The sequence below is a fragment of the Eubalaena glacialis genome, chromosome 7 (assembly GCF_028564815.1).
Source record: "Eubalaena glacialis isolate mEubGla1 chromosome 7, mEubGla1.1.hap2.+ XY, whole genome shotgun sequence".
Classification (NCBI taxonomy): domain Eukaryota; kingdom Metazoa; phylum Chordata; class Mammalia; order Artiodactyla; family Balaenidae; genus Eubalaena; species Eubalaena glacialis.
The window spans coordinates 87,021,711-87,042,913 of record NC_083722.1 but is presented as its reverse complement, the minus strand read 5'-3'; the positions used below and the strand labels follow the sequence as shown (position 1 = coordinate 87,042,913).

The 21,203-nt window shown below is 40.8% G+C and overlaps 1 protein-coding gene across 1 annotated transcript; it reads left to right on the top strand.

Annotated features, from left to right (window-relative positions):
• The first annotated feature begins 334 nt into the window (after positions 1-334).
• On the top strand, positions 335-21,203 carry PSMD6 (proteasome 26S subunit, non-ATPase 6). Its single transcript, XM_061195509.1, has 8 exons — positions 335-569; positions 1,334-1,539; positions 4,339-4,484; positions 5,154-5,373; positions 5,473-5,581; positions 16,174-16,342; positions 20,784-20,861; positions 21,012-21,203. The coding sequence occupies exons 1-8, from the start codon at positions 425-427 to the stop codon at positions 21,106-21,108; spliced, it is 1,170 nt and encodes a 389-aa protein (XP_061051492.1). The 5' UTR covers positions 335-424; the 3' UTR covers positions 21,109-21,203.

Genomic DNA, 21,203 nt, shown 5'->3' with positions numbered 1-21,203 from the left:
TCATTTTTCTTATCTACAAGATGGGCTAATAGTACTACTTCCTAATACTGGGAGAATTCAAATGAGATGCACATAAAAGTAAAAGCCATCACAGATATAGAGAACAAACTAATGGTTACCAGTAGGGAGAGGGAAATCCAGCCTTGGAGTTGGGCACCACCCACTCTGGGACTCTCGTGGCTGAGAGCGAGGGAAAGCCACCGGCGACCACACGAGGGCGCCCGCGTTCGGGCCGGGTGAGGCATTCCCGGGCGTGTCCAGCAGGGGACGCCATGGTCGGAGACGGACCCTGGACCGGAAGCCGGGCTGGAGGCGTCCGGGGGCAGTCGCGGATTTCTTCCACTTCCGCCGCCGCTGCCGCCGCCGCCGCCGCGGGTCTGGGCTGAGTTGCCGTTTGTTCCTAGCCGCTACCCTCGCCGTCGCGATGCCGCTGGAGAACCTGGAAGAGGAGGGTCTGCCCAAGAATCCGGACCTACGCATCGCGCAGCTGCGCTTCCTGCTCAGCCTGCCGGAGCACCGCGGGGACGCGGCCGTGCGCGACGAACTGATGGCAGCCGTCCGCGATAACAGTGAGGCCGGCGCGAGAGCCGAGTCAGCGGCCTAGGCCTGGGCGGCCCCGTGCTCCCGAGCCTGCGGGGTTTTCCCCGACGGGGCTCGCGACCCCGGGGCGCCCCTCCGACGGGGTCCCCGAGACCAGACCTGGCCTTTCCGCCCCTCGGGGCTTTCCGTTTGTTGGGGGCGCCCTCTGGGACCTCCAGCCTTGCCCTCGGAGGTTTGCATCTCTGTGCGCCTCCCCCGCTGGGGCCAGCCTCGGGGTGGGGGTGCGCGGATCCCGAGGTGTTGAGCCCCGTGCCAGGCACGGAAGAGAGACATGACTTACTGTCATTAGCGACTGGTCTCGGGGACTTCAGCATTGCGGGTGGAGGGGAAACTTGGGTCGGTTCCTTTCGCCCTTCCTAGCAGTGAATGGCAGCGGGCCCTGTACCCTTGTACGCACGGGTCTGAGTGTGTGTGTGTGTGTGTGTGTGTGTGTGTGTGCGTGCGTAAACAAGCTTAGCCTTTCCCTTGCTGGAAGACTCTGTGGGAACAGAAGCCGCCGAGAGGCAAACCGAGGTTGTCCTCCCCCGGCCCTAGTAGAGGGCGGCGGTGGCAGGCCTGGCCCTGATGCTGACCGCCCAGCCCTTTACCAAGCTCTGTCCCATCCCTTCCTCCTGGCAGGTAGGCGACTGGTGGATGACCTCGCAGTTGTGTACGAGGAAGGAGTGGGTAGACACTGAGGTTAGGGCAGGACGGGGCCTCACTCCTAAGTCACATCCCTCTTGTTCGCTCTCAGACATGGCTCCTTATTACGAAGCCTTGTGCAAATCCCTTGACTGGCAGATGGACGTGGACCTGCTCAGTAAAATGAAGAAGGCAAATGAAGACGAGTTGAAACGTTTGGACGAGGAGCTGGAAGATGCGGAGAAGAATCTGGGAGAGAGCGAAATCCGAGACGCGATGATGGCAAAGGCCGAGTACCTCTGCCGGATAGGTGACAAGGTTAGTGAGATGGTCTCCCCTCTCTGTACAGCCTGAAATGGGCACTGTTCAAGGTTAGTAGTTTCTCATTTTAAAAGTTAACGTCCTTTTCCACCAAGTGCAGAGGTAACCTGCTTACCTGAACTAGTGAATCAGTGCAAAAAATTAATAAAGAAGAAGTTAGTAGTTTTCTTGCTACACCCATTCTGTCACCTGCCCCCAAACAGCAGCCGCTGTGTATTCTTCCCCCCCTCTCTCTATGCCAATAAAACAAGTGCCTGTTCGGAGATGTTTATTTACTGTTTTTACAAAATTGGGATCATTCTCAGTAGTTCACTTTTGTAACATATCCTGGTTGGGAAGCATTGGTTCTGGTGCATTTTGAAAATTATTGTTTACACAGGTAATCGTCTCCTTGTAAGAAACTAAAATATTATAGTTAATGCTGAAGTTCTGTTTGGTTTTTCTTTATTCTCTATCTCCTCAGAGATAATCTTTTAAATTCTTTTATTGTACATTTACAGGCATGTGTATGTACTTGTAGAAATTAGGTAGTATTGGTTTAAAAACTTTGTTTTAAATAAATGGAATCATAGTGTACTCATGTTGTCCCGTTTACTTTTTCATTCAGCATTACATCTGAGTGACTTCCCATGTTAATGTGCATGAATCTTGCTCATTCTGGTAAACTGCTAGCTAGTAGTCCATTGTAGGGCTATGCTGTAGTTTACTTAGCTATTCAGTGGTTGGGTATGTGTGTTGTTTTCAGCTGTTTTTGCTAGGACAAGCCGCTGCTGTAGAAACATGCTTGTGTGTGTGCCTCTTTGTGTATATACGCTCATGTTTCTCTAAGGTGTGTTCTATGAGATGAAATCTCTGGGACGAAGAACAGTTTTTATCTTAGTATGTGTGGCCTGTTCTCCTGCACAGCAGCCAACCTAATTTATACTCCACTATCAGGGCACAAGAGGGATACCCACAAGCACTGGATCTTTTAAATTTAACTTAGTAGTTCTGTAATAGTGGTTAAGAGGATGGGCTTTGAATGTCCTAATTTTAAGCAGTGCACCCTGAAGTATTTACATAATGGATGACACGGTGTCAATATAAAAAAATTAAATAGTGTGAGCTCTTGGATAAGATTGCCTGGGTTGTATTTCTGACTTCAGTAATTATGATTTACTCCTCTGTATGAGCTTCCTCATCTGTTAAATAGGGATAATGATAGTCCCTAGGGGCAAAGAGCTTAGACTAGTGCCTGCTGCAAAGTGCTAAAATGTTAAATGATACGAGCTATTATTATTTAGTTTAAATTTAAAACAAGTTTTTTTCTTATTATAAATTTAGGGTTTGAAAAAAAAGAAGCTTTGGTCATTGTAAAAAGTTGGAAAATACAGAACAGTTTAAAAATAGCTAATAGCTTGTGTGGCTTTCTAGGCTGTGTGTGGTTTGCTTTGGTTTGGTTTTAAAGAGGATGCATTATTACACGTGAATGAGAAACTTAAAGCTTTTGATTCAGGCCTTAAGGAATTTCAACAAGGATATGTTTGAATCAACATCAGGGGGTTGTAAATCGGTGATGTTCTAATAATATGTTCCATGTTTGTTAAATAACATTCTTCTAAAAAGAAGAGTTGTCTTTTTTCCCTCCTGTTTACTTTCTTGTTTTAATATTTTATTTTGTGTACTATTACTAAATAATGGACTTAGTGGATTTTTATTATTCACTGTGTTGTATTGATTACAGTCATTATTCTTTCCGGTGCTCAGTTTGTTACAGGTTTGTTAGTGCAGGTTCCTTCAAGATGGTTTCTTGGTCCTTTTGACATGATCTCCTTGGTCTTCCTTATTTTGTCATACAACAAGATGTCACAGGCTCACCTGTTATTTTCACTCTCCAAACCTGGAATCATCCATTTCTCCTAGGATCCCTGGTTTCTTTTATTGGGGGATAGTGTTTAAAAACCGAGATCTTAGCGCTGGGTGTGCCCATTACTGTCTTGCCAGTCTCTTTTTAGAAATGTATGAGGCATAACTAATAATTACATGAAACAAAGCCAGACACATACTAAAAAGTACCAAGTATAAGCAAATGATTTTATTCATGTTCATTTTTTTGTTTTTGTTTTTGAGGGTGGTTTGTTTGTTTTTGTTTTGTTTTGGGTGTTTTTTTTTTTGCTGGTGGTGGTGGTTTTTTTTCTGTTTTTTGGCCAGGCCACGTGGCATGTGGGATCTTAGTTCCCCAACCAGGGATCAAACCCGCATCCCCTGCAGTGGAATCGCAGAGTCTTAACCACTGGACTGCCAGGGAAGTCCCACATGTTCATGTTTTAAAAGCAATAAAAACATTTTATTCCACAATGATTTGAGATAGAATTGTATATTTAAATACTTAATTGTGTTCTAGTAGTCAGTGATTAAGGTAAAATTTTTATTACCCTTTAGGTGATAAGATTGACAATTTACAATAATTTTACAGTAGTGTATTTTAATTGTTAAAGGGAAAAATATTGAATATATAGAACAAAGAAGAATATTGAAATAATGGTGAATAAATTATGAATGTGTTTCTTCCATTGGTTTCTAGAATATAAGTATATGCTTAGATACAGTTGATGTATTTTTTATAAAAGTGGAGAGAATCGTATAAGGAACCCCATGCAATTATCCCCCAGCTTTAACAAATATCAGCTCATGGCCATACTGTTCTATCTCTACTCCTACATGTTTCCCCAACTCCTTGCTAAGAAAATCCTAGACAGCTGATAGCGTCTGAAACTTTTAACCTTTTCTCACCTGTTGCCTTGGTTCTCTTGACAGGAAGGCGCTCTGACAGCCTTTCGCAAGACATATGACAAAACCGTGGCCCTGGGCCACCGACTGGATATTGTGTTCTATCTCCTTAGAATTGGCTTATTTTACATGGATAATGACCTCATCACACGGAACACAGAAAAGGCCAAAAGGTGCATTTTATTTTTTCATTTTTTTAATGTTTTATTTATTTATTTTATTTATTTTTTGGCTGTGTCTGGTCTTAGTTGCGGCACACGGGATCTTTGTTGAGGCACGCAGGATCTTTTCGTTGTGGCGTACGGGCTCTTCGTTGTGGTGCGCGGGCTTCTCTCTAGTTTGTGGCATGCGGGTTTTCTCTTCTCTAGCTGTGGTGCGCAGGCTCCAGGGCGCATGGGCTCTGTAGTTTGCGGCACACGGGCTCTCTAGTTGAGGCCCGTGAGCTCAGTAGTTGTGGCGCGCGGGCTTAGTTGCCATGCGGCATGTGGGATCTTAGTTCCCTGACCAGGGATGGAACCCGCGTCCCTTGCATTGTAAGGTGGATTCTTTACCATTTGACCACCAGGGAAGTCCCCAGAAGGTGCGTTTTAGCAGTGGGGATTTATTCCCTCTAAATTATGATGCTACAGATAAGAAATTGATGTAAGAAATTTGCCTATTTTCTTTTGTTTCCAACTAGTAAATTTGGTCAATTAATGTTCTTACTTACAGAAATGTTCTCTTTAAATATTTCTTTTTGCTTTAAGTTGTTAAAAGCTGTTTTCTCTTTCATAAAAACACAAAACTTGTAAAAAGTGGCACTTTTTTTCCAGATCATCACCTTACTGTTTTGTATTTTATAGCTTGATAGAGGAAGGAGGAGACTGGGACCGGAGAAACCGCCTAAAAGTATATCAGGGTCTTTATTGTGTGGCTATTCGTGATTTCAAACAGGCAGCTGAACTCTTCCTTGACACAGTTTCAACGTTTACATCCTATGAACTCATGGATTATAAAACCTTTGTGACTTACACTGTCTATGTCAGCATGATTGCTTTAGAAAGACCAGATCTCAGGGAAAAGGTAATGACTGAATCATATTTAAAGAATACCCCGTGCTTTTCCACCTTAAATACACAAAAATCATTAAAGCACATATTTGTTTTTTAAAAAAATTTCTAGGTTATTAAAGGAGCAGAGATTCTGGAAGTGTTGCACAGTCTTCCAGCAGTTCGGCAGTATCTGTTTTCACTCTATGAATGCCGTTACTCGGTTTTCTTCCAATCATTAGGTAAGGATAGAGTTGCTCGTTTTGACTGTCTGTCTTCATCTTATTCCTGACCCTGTTTGTAGATAACCTAAGATGATTTTTCACATATATGAAAAATATATGTGTGCAGATAGCTGTAGGTCTTTGGTCAGTACAGCTAATCTTTTGCCCATCTTGTTTATAGGGGGGTTAGCAGACTTTGATCAAGTGCTTTTGTGTGGTCCAAGAGGTAAGATTGATGTTTACATTTTTTAAGGATCATTTAACAAAACAGGACAAAGAAAAATATGTGACAGCTCTGTGGCTCTCAGCGGCTAAAAATATCAACCGTCTGGCCCTTTGCCGAGGAAGTTTGCCTGACCCCTGGTTTATAGTCTTACTGAGATGTAAGGCAGAAGTGAGCAAATGGTTCGAAGTACTGAGTTTTAGAATTGAGATCTTGCATCTCCTTTTGATTGAGTTGATGTTAATTGAGTTGAATTCAACAATGGGTTATTTATGCAATAGCTAAATCTTTGTGCCGATTTGCAAATCATTTTCAAGGGATGTGGGTTGAGAAAATCTGTTGAAAGTGCTTGTGGTGTTCAACCCAGGGGTCCTTCCCAGATGATTTTCCTAAAACTTAAAGAACTTGGCATTGATAATTCTCTTGTTTGTGCTGCAAGTTTCAGGAAGTATTTGGTTAATAAGTAGGTAGAATTTACAAAACATGGGATAGGAGGACTCCAAATGATGGTCTTCTATGTTTGGAGTAGGTTTTGGCCCAGTGTTTATGGAGTGCTTTCTGCATAAAGTTAGGGTGCTTTATGGGAATTCATACTACTCCCCTCATGCAGTGTGGGAACAGGGCTCCTCAGGTGTGAACGACCTGCATGGCCCTATCTTCCCATATGTGCACGATGGGTGGGTTTGCACCCAAGGTTGTACTGCAGAATTGCCCTTCTCCCTTTTTTAGGCGTGTGGATATTGTCATTATTCTGCTCAAATGTGGTGCTTTTCCCTTCTTCCTTCAATCCAAAAATTTTAAAAATCCCTTCTCCGCATTCCTGGAGGTCTTATTTTATGCCCCATCCTCTTTTTTTATTGAGATGTAAATCACTACAAAATTCAGTATTTTAAAGTCTGTAATTTCAGTGGTTTTATTAGTATGTTGACAAGGTGTGTAGCCACACCACTAATTCCAGAACATCTTCATCACCCCAAAAGATGTTCTGTACCCATTAGCAGTCACTTCCCATTCCTGGTCCCAGCCCCTAGTCTTTCTATCTCCATGGATTTGCTTATTCTGGACATTGCATATAAATGGAATTACACAATATGTGGCCTTTGTGCCTAGCTTCTTTTGCCCAGCATAATGCTTTTACTGTCATCCATGCTGTAGCATGTATCAGTGCTTCATTCAGTTTATAGCTGAGTGATAACGCCATTGCATGGATATACCACATTTCATTTATCCGTTCATCAGATGATGGATACATTATAAATAATGCTGTAATCAATGTTTATGTACAAGTTTTTGTGTGGACACAGTGTCTAGTTTCTCCTGGGGATATACCTAGTAATGGAATTGATGTGTCATATGGTAACTCTTCGATAACTTGAGAAACTGCTGAACTGTTTTCCAAAGCAGCTACACAATTTTACATTCCCACCAGCAGTGTGAGAGTTCCAGTTTCCCCACATCTAATACTTGTTATCGTGTGTCTTTTTGATCATAGGCATCTTAGTGGGTGTGAAGTGATATCTTACAGTTTTGATTTGCATTTCTCTGATGACTAGTGATGCTGCATATTTTGTCATGTGCTTATCGGTCATATGCCCTATTTTTACTTACTTATTTAATTTTTTTTTTAATCTTTATTTTTTTATTTTTTGGCTGCGCCACATGGCTTTCAGGATCTTAGTTCCCTGACCAGGGATCAAACCCACGTCCTTGGCAGTGAAAGCGCAGAGTCCTAACCACTGGACCGCCAGGGAATTCCCTGCCCCATTTTTTAAACAGCAAATTATTTTGTGATTCTTTTTTAGAGTTTTTCTCTACTGCTACTTAGGATAATTAAAAGTAGACCTTATGCTTTTTTCCTTTGTAGTGATCTTGACACCAGCACAGTGTCCGTATGTTATTGAGTGCTCTGTGTAACTGTAATTTAAGAGAAAAATGGGGGGAAGTGCTATCCTAGTGTGATGAAATTGATGGCTTTTGGAAACTTTTGAATGGTTAAGGTAACCTCTTCCCATCTTCCCCATCCCTACTGGCAACCTTTTATTTAAACAATTTTGGATTAAACTTTTTATATTTACCAAATTTACTCATTTCCCAGATATTTTTTTATTTTTATTTTTTAAAAATATTTTAATTTTATTGGAGTATAGTTGATTTACAATGTGTTAGTTTCAGGCGTACAGCAAAGTGATTCAGTTATACATATACATATATTCATTCTTTTTTAGATTCTTTTCTCATATAGGTTATCACAGAATATTAAGTAGAGTTCCCTGTGCTATACAGTAGGTCCTTGTTGGTTATCTGTCTTATATATAGTAGTGTGTGTATGTTCATCCCAAGCTCCTCATTTCCCCTTTGGTAACCATAAGTTTATTTTCGATATCTGTAAGTCTGTTTCTGTTTTGTAAGTAAGTTCACTTGTATCTTTTTTTTTAAATTAGATACCACATATGAGTGATACCATATATTTGTCTTTCTCTGTCTGACTTACTTCACTTAGTATGATAATCTGTAGATCCATCCGTGCTGCTGCAGATGGTATTATCTCATTCTTTTTTTGTGGCTGAGTAATACTCCATTGTATATGTGTACCACACCTTCACTATCCATTCCTTTGTCGATGGACATTTAGGTTGCTTCCATGTCTTAGCTATTTTAAATAGTGCTGCAGTGAACATTGGGTTGCATGTAACTTTTCGGATTATGGTTTTCTCCAGATACATGCCCAGGAGTGGGATTGCTGGATCATATGGTAATTCTATACTTAGTTTTTAAAAGATCCTCCATATTGCTCTCCATAGTGGTTGCACCAATTTACATTCCCACCAACAGCGTAGGAGGGTTCCCTTTTCTCCACACCCTCTCCAGCATTTATTGTTTGTAGACATTTTGATGATGGCCATTCTGACCCTTGTGAGGTGATACCTCATTGTAGTTTTGCTTTGCACTTTTCTGATAATTACTGATGTTGAGCATCTTTTCATGTGCTTTTTGGCCATCTGTATGTCTTCTTTGGAGAAGTGTCTATTTAGATCTTCTGCCCATTTTTTGATCGCATTGTTTGTTTGTTTTTGACATAGAGCTGTGTGAGCTGTTTGTGTATTTTGGAGATTAATCCCTTGTAGGTTGCTTCATTTGCAGATACTTTCTCCCCTTCTGTGGGTTGTCTTTTCCTTCTGTTCATGGTTTCCTTTGTTGTACAGAAGCTTTTAAGTTTAATTAGGTCCCATTTGTTTATTTTTATTTTTATTTTCATTACTCTAGGAGGTGATCAAAAAAGATATTGCTGTGATTTATGTCAAAGAGTGTTCTGCCTATGCTTTCCTCTAAGAGTTTTATAGTGTCCGGCTTTACATTTAGGTCTTCGATCCATTTTAGGTTTATTTTTGTGTATGGTGTTAGAGAATGTTCTAATTTCACTCTTTAGCTGTCTGGCACCACTTATTGAAGAGACTGTTTTTTCTCTATTGTATATTCTTGCCTCCTTTGTTGTAGATTAATTGACCATAAGTGCCTGAGTTTTTATTTCTGGGCTTTCTATCCTGCTCTGTTGATCTATATTTCTGTTTTTGTGCCAGTACCATATTGTCTTGATGACTGTAGCTTTGTAGCATAGTTTGAAGTCAGGGAGTTTGATTCCTCCAGCTCGGTTTTTCTTTCTCAGGATTGCTCTGGCTATTCAGGGTCTTTTGTGTCTCCATATAAAGTAAAAAAATTTTTTGTTCTAGTTCTGTGAAAAATGCCATTGGTAATTTGATAGGGATTGCACTGAATCTGTAGATTGCCTCGGGTAGTATAGTCATTTTGACAATATTGATTCTTCCAATCCAAGAACATGGTATATATCCTTCCATCTGTTTGTGTTCATCTTCAGTTTCTTTCATCAGGGTCTTACAGTTTTCAGAGTACAGGTCTTTTGTCTCCTTTGGTAGGTTTATTCCTAGGTATTTTGTCCTTTTTGATGTGATGGAAAATGGGATTGTTTCCTTAATTTTTCTTTCTGATCTTTTGTTGTTAGTATATAGGAATGCAAGGGATTTCTGTGTATTAATTTTGTATCCTGCAACTTTACTGAATTCATTGATGAGCTCTAGTGGTTTTCTGGTAGCATCTTTTCTATGTATAGTATCATGTCATCTCCAACGGTGACAGTTTTACTTCTTTTCCAATTTGGATTCCTTTTATTTATTTTTCTTTCATTGCTGTGGCTAGGACTTCCAAAACCATACTGAATAGAAGTGGCGACAATGGACATCCTTGGCTTGTTGCTGATCTTAGAGGGAACGCTTATAGCTTTTCTCTGTTGAGAATGATGTTAGCTGTGGGTTGGTCATATATGGCCTTTATTATGTTGAGGTAAGTTTCCTCAATTCCCACTCTCTGGAGAGCTGTTCTCATAAATCGGTGTTGAATTTTGTCAAAAGCTTTTCCTGCATCTATTGAGATGATCATATGGTTTTTATTCTTCAGTTTGTTAATGTGGTGTGTCACACTGATTGAGTTGTGGATATTGAAGAATCCTTGCATACCTGGGATAAATCCCACTTGAGTGTGGTGTATGATCCTTTTAGTGTATTGTTGGATTTGGTTTGCTAGTATTTTGTCGAGTATTTTTGTGTTTATGTTCATCAGTGATATTGGCCTGTAATTTTCTTTTTTTGTGGTATCTTTGGTTTCGTGTCAGGGTGAGGGTGGCCTCATAGAGTGAGCTTGGGAGTGTTTCTTCCTCTGCAGTTTTTTGGAAGAGTTTCAGAAGGACAGGTGTTAACTCTTCTCTAAATGTTTGATAGAATTCGCCTGTGAAGCCATCTGGTCCAGGACTTATGTTTTTTCGAAGTTTTTAAATCACTGTTTCAATTTAAGTACTTGTGATTGGCCTGTTCATATTTTCTATTTCTTCCCGGTTAAGTCTTGGAAGGTTGTATCTTTCTAAGAATTTGTCCATTTCTTCCAGGTTGTCCATTTTATTGGCATATGGTTGTTTGTAGTAGTCTCTTATGATCCTTTGTATTTCTGTGGTATCCATTGTAACTTTTCCTTTTTCATTTCTCATTTTATTGATTTGAGTCCTCTTTTTTTTTCTTGATGAGTCTGGCTATAGGTTTAGCAAGTTTGTTTATCTTCTCAAAGAACCAGCCTTTAGTTTCATTGATCTTTTCTATTGTTTTCTTCATCTCTATTTCATTTATTTCTGCTCTGATCTTTATGATTTCTTTCGTTCTACTAACTTTGGGTTTTGTTTGTTGTTCTTTCTCTGGTTGCTTTAAGTGTAAGGTTAGGTTGTTTATTTGAGATTTTTCTTGTTTCCTGAAGTAAGATTGTATTGCTGTAAACTTCCCTCTTACAACTGCTTTTGCTGCATCCCAAAGGTTTTGGCCCATCATGTTTTCATTGTCATTTGTCTCTAGGTAATTTTTGATTTCCTCTTTGATTTCTTCAGTGAGCCGTTGGTTGTTTAGTAACATATTGTTTAGCCTCCATGTGTTTGTGTTTTTTACAGTTTTTTTCTTGTAACTGATTTCTAATCTCATAGTGCTGTGGTTGGAAAAGAGGCTTGATATGATTTCACTTTTCTTAAATTTACTGAGGCTCGATTTGTGGCCCAAGATGTGATCTGTCCTGGAGAATGTTTAGAAGAATGTGTATTCTGCTGCTTTCTGATGGATGGAATGCTCTCTAAATATCAATTAAGTCCATCTGGTCTAATGTGTCATTTAATGCCTGTGTTTCCTTATTGATTTTCTGTCTGGATGATCTGTCCATTGATGAAAGGGAGATGTTAAAATCCCCCGCTATTATTGTCTTACTGTCAATTTCTCCCTTTATGGCTGTTAGCATTTGCCTTATATATTGAGGTGCTCCTGTGTTGGGTGCATATATATTTACAACTGTCACATCTTCTTGGATTGATCCCTTGATCATTATGTAGTGTCCTTCTTTGTCTCCTGTAACAGTCTTTATTTTCAAGTCTATTTTGTCTGATATGAGTATTGCTAGTCCAGCTTTCTTTTGGTTTCCATTTGCATGGAATACCTTTTTTCCATCCCCTCACTTTCGGTCTGTGTGTGTCCCTAGATCGGAAGTGGATTTCTTGTAGATAGCATATATACGAGTCTTGTTTTTATATCCATTCAGCCAGTCTGTGTCTTTTGGTTGGACCATTTAATCCATTTACGTTTAAGGTAATCATCAATATGAATGTTTTATTGCCATTTTGTTAATTGTTTTGGATTTGGTTTTGAAGGTCTTTTTTTCTTCCCTTTCTCTTTTGTTCTCTTCTCTTGTGATTTGATGTCTATCTTCAGTGATGTGTTTGGATTGCATTTTCTTTTTTGTGTCTCTATTGTAGATTTTTGGTTTGTAATTCCCATGAGGTTTTGATATGGCAGTCTGTATATGTACAAGATTGTGTTAAGTTGCTGATCTCTTAATCTCAAATGCATTTCCAATATCCTGCCTGTGTACTTTCCTCACAATTGCTGGTTTTGATATCATATATACGTGTGGATGATTTCCTACAGTTACTTTGTATTTGCCTCTACCAGTGAGCTTCTCCATTTGTTATTTTCTTGATTCTAGTTGTGGCCTTTTCTTTTCCGCCTAGAGAAGTTCTTTTAGGATTTGTTGTAAAGGTGGTTTGGTGGTTCTAAATTCTGTTAGCTTTTGCTTGTCTGTAAAGCTTTTGATTTCTCCGTCGAATCTGAACTAGAGCCTTGCTGGGTAGAGTATTCTTGGCTGTAGGTTTTTCCCTTTCATCACTTTAAATATATTATGCCACTCCCTTCTGTCCTGCAGTTTCTGCTGAAAAATCAGCTGATAATCTTATGGGGGTTCCTTTGTATGTTATCTGTTGCTATTCCCTCGTTGCTTTTTATATTTTTTCTTTGTCTTTACTTTTTGTTAGTTTGATTAATATGTGTCTCGGAGTGTTCCTCCTTGGGTTTATCTTGTATGGGCCTCTCTGTGCTTCCTGGACGTGAGTGAGTGTTTCCTTTCTCATGTTAGGGAAGTTTTCGGCTATAATCTCTTCAAATATTTTCTCAGGCCCTTTCTCTCTCTCTTTTTCTTCTGGAACCCCTATAATGTGAATGTTGGTGCATTTAGTGTTATCCCAGAGGTCTCTGAGACTGTCCTCATTTCTTTTCATTCTTTTTTCTTTATTCTGTTCCGTGGCAGTTATTTCCACCATTCCGTCTTCCAGCTTACTCGTTCGTTCTTCTGCCTCAGTTATTGTGCTGTTGATCCTTTCTAGTTTATTTTTCATTCCAGTTTTTGTATTGTTCATCTCTGTTTATTCTTTAAATCTTCTAGCTCTTTGTTAAACATCTCTTGTAACTTCTCGGTCTGTGCCTCCATTCTTTTTGAGATCTTGAATCATATTTACTGTCATTACTGTAAATTCTTTTTCAGGTAGGTCGCCTACTTCTTCTTCATTTAGTTGTTCTTATAGATTTTTATCTTGTTCCTTCATCTGAAACACATTTCTCTGCTGTCTCGTTTTGTCTGATTTTCTGTGTTTGTGGTCGCCTTTCTGCAGGCTGGAGGATCGTAGCTCATCTTGCTTCTGGTGTCTGCCCTCTGGTGGGTGAGGTTGGTCCTGAGGCTTGTGCAGGCTTCCTGGTGGGAGGGACTGGTGCCTGCCTACTGGTGGGTCTTGTCCCTCTGGTGGGCAGGGCAGTGTCAAGGGGTGTGTTTATAGGTGGCTGGGAGCTCAGTATGGCTTCAGGCAGCTGGTCTGCTGATGGGTGGGGCTGTGTTCCCATCTTGCTGGTTGTTTGACCTGAGGCTTTCCAGCACTGGAGCCTGTAGGCTGTTGGGTAGGGCCAGGTCTTGATGCCAAAATGGTGACCTCCAGGAGAGCTCATGCTGATCAGTAGTCTCTGGGGCCTCCCCCCAGAGAGTATTGATTGGTGTGAGCCACAGCCAACCCCTGCCTCCCAGGAGACCCTCCAAGACTCATAGGTAGGTCTAGCCCTGGCTCCTATGGAGTTGCTGCTTTGTGCTGGGTCCCAGTGTACATGAAACCTTGTGTGCGCCTTCCAAGAGTGGCATCTCTGTTCCCCCAAGTCCTGTGGAGCTCCTGTACTCAAGCCCCACTGGCCTTCAAAGCCAAATGCTTTTGGGATTCCTCCTCCCAATGGCAGACCCTCAGGCTGGGGAGCCTAATGTGGGGCTCAGGACTCTCACTCTTGTGGGAGAACCTCTCTGATATATTTATTTTCCAGTTTGTGGGTCACTTACCTGGCAGGAATGGGATTTGATTATGTTGCAACAGTGCCCCTCCTGCCGTCTCGTTGTGGCTTCTTCTTTTCATTGAGTGTGAAATATCTGTTTTGGTAGGTTCCAGTCGTCTTTATCAGTGGTGGTTCAGTAGTCAGTTGTGATTTTGGTGTTTTTGCGAGGGTAGGTGAGCTCAAGTCCTTCTACTCTGCCCTCTTCTCTGGAATCAAGTGGTGGCTTTTAGTTTGGATGCTTGCTGCCTCTTTGCTCAGTGTGTGCTGGCTGTTATCCACTTGATATGGGTGTGCAGGTATAGCGGCCCTTCCCGGTATAGCGGGGTTAGCACTTGGTGCCTGGTGGCGGGTCTCATATGGGTGGCTGCTGTCTGCACACTTCTAGGACAGTGGGGGCAGGGCCTGGTGCCTGCTCGCGAATTCCCAGATATTTAAAATACAAAGGACAGGTAGTTAAATCTTTTCGACAACAGTCATCATTTGTATCATTTACTCTCTCCTTTTGTGTACTAAGGCATGTAGCATTTATTTGGTTTTATAATAAGCCTTTTTGCTTCTCCAAATATACATAGACTTTGTACTTTAAAATATTTTATTTGAAAGAGAAAATAGCATCCTTTTCTGGGTAATACCTGATTGTCTTCAAAAGTTAAAAATAAACAGATGAGAAAGCCCTATGTCCAAATTCATTTACACATTCACATACACAGAATTCTTCTGGAAGAGAACCATTTTAAGATTGTTATATATCCTTCCAGAACTTTTATTCATTATATGTACTTTAAAAATCAGAAAATAACACACAAAAAAAAAAACCCCAAAGTTTTTTGTATACATGGAAAATTTTCAAACTGTATCACAGAAAGAAGAAAAAGTCTCTCTCTAGCCTTTGATTGCCTGGGTCCTTTCTCTAGAGGCAACTACTGATTTCAGGTTCCAAGGGTGTCCACCCAGGGGCATTTGTATCCAGAGGTATAAGCACATAACACCTTTAAACACATGTGGATGTATTTTACATGCAGTTTTGTAAGTAGGTTTTTTTTTTCTTTAAAATATAATGTATCTTTTTATGTCTTTTAGAAATAGCTGATTATTGAGTCAGTATTTTTAAGTGGCTGTCAGGCATCAGACACTGTGTATGTAATGGCACGTCAAACAGGCAGAACTCCTTGCAACTGCCAGTTATCCTTTTTTAAGGACCTTAGAACTTCAGTGTATTGAAATAATGTATTTTCTCTGGACCTACTGCCTCATCCTTTGTTAGGCCTCTCAGTGACTAACTGGCCCAGGCTTGGTCATTGCCCTTATCTCTATAATTCCATCATCAAATACATATGGATGGCAGTGATTTCCAGATTCGTGTCTCCAGCCCCACACTTGCCAGTGAGCACCAGACCCAAGCCTTGGGATCTTCGACTTGGATGTCTGATAGGGGAATCCACCTCAACCCTGCCAAAGTGTAATGTTTGAATCCTTCCCTCCCCACCTCCACACACACCCACACCCACACCCACACACCAACTCAAAAAAAGAAAAAGAAAAAGAAAAATTCTCCTTCTCCAGGGATTTTTATCTTGTTCAAGCCAAAAACATAAGTATATTCTTGAATCTTTTGTCTTGCTTACCTTCCATATCCTTGCAGCTGTCCTCCTGCTACATTCTGAACCTGCTCTCCTTTCTGTTCTTGGGCTTAGCCAGGCTCTTCCTGCCTTGGATCTTTGCATTCTTTGTGTTGCTCTAAGCCTCCTGCTCTCTGCAGGGCAGGTTCCTCAGAGAAGTCTTCCCGGTTGACTCCAATCCCGTGGAAGCCCTCCTGTTCACTATCACATCAGAGTTTTATTTTCCTTACAGAACCTGTTCTTTTCGGAGAGTATCTTCTTTATTTGTTCATTTATCTCTTCTCTTTGAAAATTTAGTTGCTGTGGCAGCAGAGATCTTGTCTTTTGGTTTCCTGCCATATCCTCATTATTCAGAACAGTGATATAGTAGGTATTCAGTAAAATAATTTGCACTTCTGTGTGTGGATTGCTCATTAATACTCTGTATACACTTTATAAAGAATGTTAACGTCTATCATGTTATAAATCCGTCCTCCAGTTTAATCAGTTTATCCAAAGGGAGGTTCTTATAATTTGTCATCTTATTCATTGCAGCTGTTGTGGAACAGGAAATGAAAAAGGACTGGCTTTTTGCTCCTCATTATCGATACTATGTAAGAGAAATGCGGATTCATGCGTACAGCCAGCTGCTGGAATCATACAGGTCATTAACCCTGGGCTATATGGCAGAAGCCTTTGGTGTTGGTGTGGAGTTCATTGATCAGTAAGTTTAAATAACATCATGTCAATTTATTTTTTACAGTTACCTTTGCATGTGTGAACTTGTATATTTTCTCCATTTACATTGCTTCCCTCAATTATAAAAAAAAAGATCTAAGAATTTTTCTTTCAGTATCAAAACAATCATATCTATTTGTTATCTCTGCTTTCATGATGTGTTTCTACTGTAGTAGCAAAGATGGGACAGAAGTCTACTTTTAATAATAACTGGAGCAGAAGTCGTCTCTGTTACATCTTTGTGAACCACACTGCTACTACAGTAGTGACTCTTAGGACCTAGTGTGAAGTATAAGATAAGAGAGCTATTTCCTCTGCTAATGCCTTCAATTTTTTGGTTGCTACTGCAATTCTGGGCAAACTGGTTGTTAAAAATGGAACTTTCAGCGCTTGAATCAGAGATTCATCAAATATGTATTAAAGCCTTAACTGAGTGGGTTGGCATTATTTCAGGTCTCTGTCTTCATGGAGTTTCATTCTAGTTATGGGGAGAGTTGGCAAGTAAGCAAATCAACGTGTAAGTCATTTCAGATAGAAGTGAGTCTACAGAGAGAATACAGTGGCACAGAAAGATGCGTAGCTGCAGCATAGTAGTGGGGATAGGAGGGTAGCTGTGGGAGAGTCAGGTGGTGTACGGCCACGTAGGGCCTGGTGGGGAACTCGGGTTTTAATCCAGGTGCTGTGGGGAGCCACTGGAGCATTTTAAGCCTCTGGTGGGTAACACGGTTCCACATGCTCTGTCTTAACGCACGCTGGATGGGGAGACCAGGTGGTCTGTTCAGTAGCATGGAGGAGATGTTCCTGTGTCTTGGACCCAGGGTCGTGGGAGTAGAGTTGGGGAGAAGTAGACGTTCAGAATGTGAGCTGTCCAGGTGGTGTCTAGATATATAAGTGGTTCCCAAACATTGGCCTTTTAACTTTGAAGATGTAGTTTGCAGTGGCTCACAGTGAAAAAAGCAGTTTTTAATGAAGCTGCATTTCATTTTAGAAGACCACACTCTTTTTAGCCATTTTGGTTTTTTTCTAATATTTTATTATGAAAAATTTCAAACATGCAGAAAATTGTAAAGAGTTAGTTACACCATAAATTCCCATAGATCCTTGATTCTGTAATTTATTAACATTTTGTTATATTTGTTTTATCACCTTCCATCTTATTTTTAACCACTTGAAAGGAAGTGTCAGACACCAGTACATTTCATCCCTAGTCACCTTAGCATGCATATCAATGTTTTTGTTTATGGGTGGCTGGGTTGGTTTTGAGTAATCTTTACAAAATGCGCAGATCTTAAGTGTACCCAAACTATGGAGCCAGAAATTTCCTCGTTCTCTTCCTGTTAAAGAAAAAGAGGCAGTGATTGATTGATAGTAGTTTTTGTTGGTTATCCATACCAAAATAGAAGGCTGCATTCCCTAGGTTGGTTTGGTTTTGTTTCACTTCTGAATTGAACTCGTGTGTGAAATTAAGTCTGGTAACCACTGCCCAAGAGCAGCTGGTTAGTGGGGTGGGGCTGGGGGCGTTATAAATGTGCTCCTCACGCGGCAGTGTAAGGAGTGGCTTACTGTGGTGGGCAGTGCACGAAAAGCAGGGGTGCAGGGGCTGGTCTGGCTTCCTACCCTTTAGTTTCTTAACTGTGCTGTGGTGGTGATGAAGCCGTGTCCACTGGTTGGGAGCATTGCGAGGCTCAGCTGAAGCTGTGGATAAGATGCACGGAAGCAGGGAGTACCAGTTAGACACACTGCAGTGTTCTGCAAGTCAGTCATTACGATGGCATCTGAATTGATGCTATGTGGTACATTTCTGGTGGTATTTGTTTAGTTGTTCCCTTCATGGTCTCAGACCAGCTTTAGAGGCAGAGGTTGTCAGTACATACCGAGCTGCAGCTGTTGTGAAAGGCCTTGTTTGAAATTTCTGTGATATCTGATTCACGCCTGGGTTTTCACAGATTGTTTTTCTTCCCTCAAAAAATGATTTTGGACGATTGAACAACCATTGTACTTCCACTTCCTTAGACTTAATAAAATATTGTCGGAGAAGGGGACCAGGCCATTATTTGACTAAACCGGGCCTTCTGTTGACCTGTGTAAGGTTAGAAACCATACCCATGGGCTGTATTCTCCCATTTGTTGGGAGGTGGTTTGTCTGGGGAAGATGAGTCATCTTGGGATATGTATGATTGATTAGCACACGGGGAGGCGACAGAAACGTCATTTGGATCTAGGGAATGGGACTTGAGCACCGATTTAGGGCATTAAGGAGACTCTGCTTAGATGACTCTTGGTGCACATAGTGCAGAACGAGCATAACCAGGAGTCCCAGTATGTGATGGACGTGCCCCCGAAATGGGCACACCACAGATGGCTTCCCGTGGGCGTTGAGACTGGTTGTCACTGCGTATTTAGGATTTCTATAGGAAGTGGTGGGGAAAAGGACATTCCAGATGGAGGAAACAGCAGAGACAGATTTAGGAGCATGGCTGAGAAACCAGCAGCCTAGGTGCACTGGATGGAACGCGTGGTGACGGGCACAGGGCCGTCCAGAGCCAAGCATCAGAAGATACTAGGTTGGATCTGAAGGGGTGTCTTAAAGTTGTTTAGAGTCTCTTCTAATCGTCGCGGGGGGTGGGGGGCGTTGGTAAATGAAGGGCCAAACTAGTCTGGTGATGGTGGGCATGGGAAGAAGCAGTGGAATTGTCAGCCTGGGTGTCAGCAGGTGACTGGGAGGTCTTACCTCAGCAGAGGGCATTCTTGAGTCAGAGTATGCTTGTACGTCAAGTCTAGTGCTGTTCTCTACATCTTGTTCCTAAATCATAACATCAAGATTCTTCTTTAGAGGTTTCCCCTGCTGTTCTTTGGATCTGGGTAGGACTCACAAGGCTAGTTATATCTGGTTGGGTAGTTTTCTCTGTGTACTTCAGTCCCAGAATAACAGGTGCCAGTGGGTTTCGCAGCTGCAGTCTGGAGATGCAACTATGTAAATTGCTGGAAAATGAACACAAGTGAGTTTAGAAACAGTGCTGATCTTTTTTAATTTTTAGATTTTTACCTAAAGCCACTCAGTAACATAACTCAAAAACCAACAGTTGAATTTTTAATGAGTATAGCAATAGAGCATGCTCTATAAACAGTTACACATAGTTCTTGCTATTTTTAAGATAACCTCTAGCTTAAAATCTTCAGTAGCATAACTTTCTCATCTTTCAAGCCCATCACCAGATTTTCCAAAATTGAACATTTCCTTATTGAAAAGGAATAGTGGGGCTTTCACCACTGACTGACCAGTGGCAACGACATACTGCAAACATCTTTTAGCCACATTTTCATTTGGTTTTGGACTTGATTTTGGTAGTATTTTGCTATGTAGAAATTCTCTTTACATAATCAAGTTTATCGTTTTTTCCTTACATGGTTTCTGGGATTTGTGATCATTAGACTGCCTCAACACCATTCCATAAGCCAACCTTTCCCCACTGACTTGAAATGGCACTTTCATTTGAGATTTGGTTCTTAAGATTTGGAGTTCCTTTCCTGTTGGTGTTTATGTGCTAGGATCAAGATGTTCTAGTATCTGTGACAGTAATCTGTCACATTATTTATTTGGAATCAGATTTTTCTTAATTAGGAGGACTCCCCCTAATTAATCTCCAAATTTAACATAATTCTATTATAAATGGATTATTTTAAAGGAGTCAGCTTTCCGTTTATTCTCTTTGGCAGCATTGGAACGCTGTCTTCATGTAGCTCTAGTGCATTTCTGAGCATTTCCTTTCTTCTGCGTGTCATGTGGTGGTAGACCTGGATGGAGGGTTTCACTGCTAATGCTGCTGTGGAGCAGGGTGTGTGACTGTGTTGTTTAAGTAACTAACTAACTGTCTTAAATTAATTAGGGGGTTTGGGTTGTGACGGGATATACTCAGAAATGCCTTTTTTCACATTCCTAATCCGAATTTATTGTGGCACGTTATTCCGTCTTTCTTAAGAATAATTTGAAAGCTTTCCTTCCCTCTGTCCTCCGAAGGATTTTGAAAATCCTTACGAGTTCCCTGCTCCGGAAAGGTTAAGTAGAAGGAAACTGGATGGTTTCATCAGGTTTCCCCCCCAGTGAAGCTCATTATTTTCCTCCTTATGTTTATTTAATTTTTTTAACCCCTTCAGGTTTTTTCCTGAGCACTTCTGTAGCTGTGGATGGCTTCATTCTTTGACACCTACACTTCATATGAATAGGCACTTGTAGGGGCACGTTAATTCTGGTAGATAAGACACCTGCAGTACACTGGAGACCATCCTCTCAACTACTGGGCATCAAAATGTTACCTTGGAAGACAAATCATGTGTTTATTTAGTGCAGTTTATTTTTCTAAGAATTCTCTATAAGGCTAACTAAGGCTAATGCTAAAGGCTTTTTTCCCCCCTTCTCTCTCAATTAGGGAACTCTCCAGATTTATTGCTGCTGGGAGGCTACACTGCAAAATAGATAAAGTGAATGAAATAGTGGAAACGAACAGGTACTCCTAAGTTTGTGTATCATTTGTAATACTGCACAGAATAAAGGGCACTCTTAAAAGAAGAGTGCCTTCTTTTTAAAGTAGGTCAACTATTGTTATGGAGTAATGTGACTGGTAAATAATTCATTTTTTTCTTCAATTTATTTATAGACCTGATAGCAAGAACTGGCAGTACCAAGAAACTATCAAGAAAGGAGACCTGCTATTAAACAGAGTTCAAAAACTATCCAGAGTAATTAATATGTAAAAACCTCATACACAAAAGGATTTCCTGTAGAGGTGCTTACTTTACTTTGTGCCCAGTTGAACTGTATAAAATAAATACTGCGTTGTTTCTTTCAA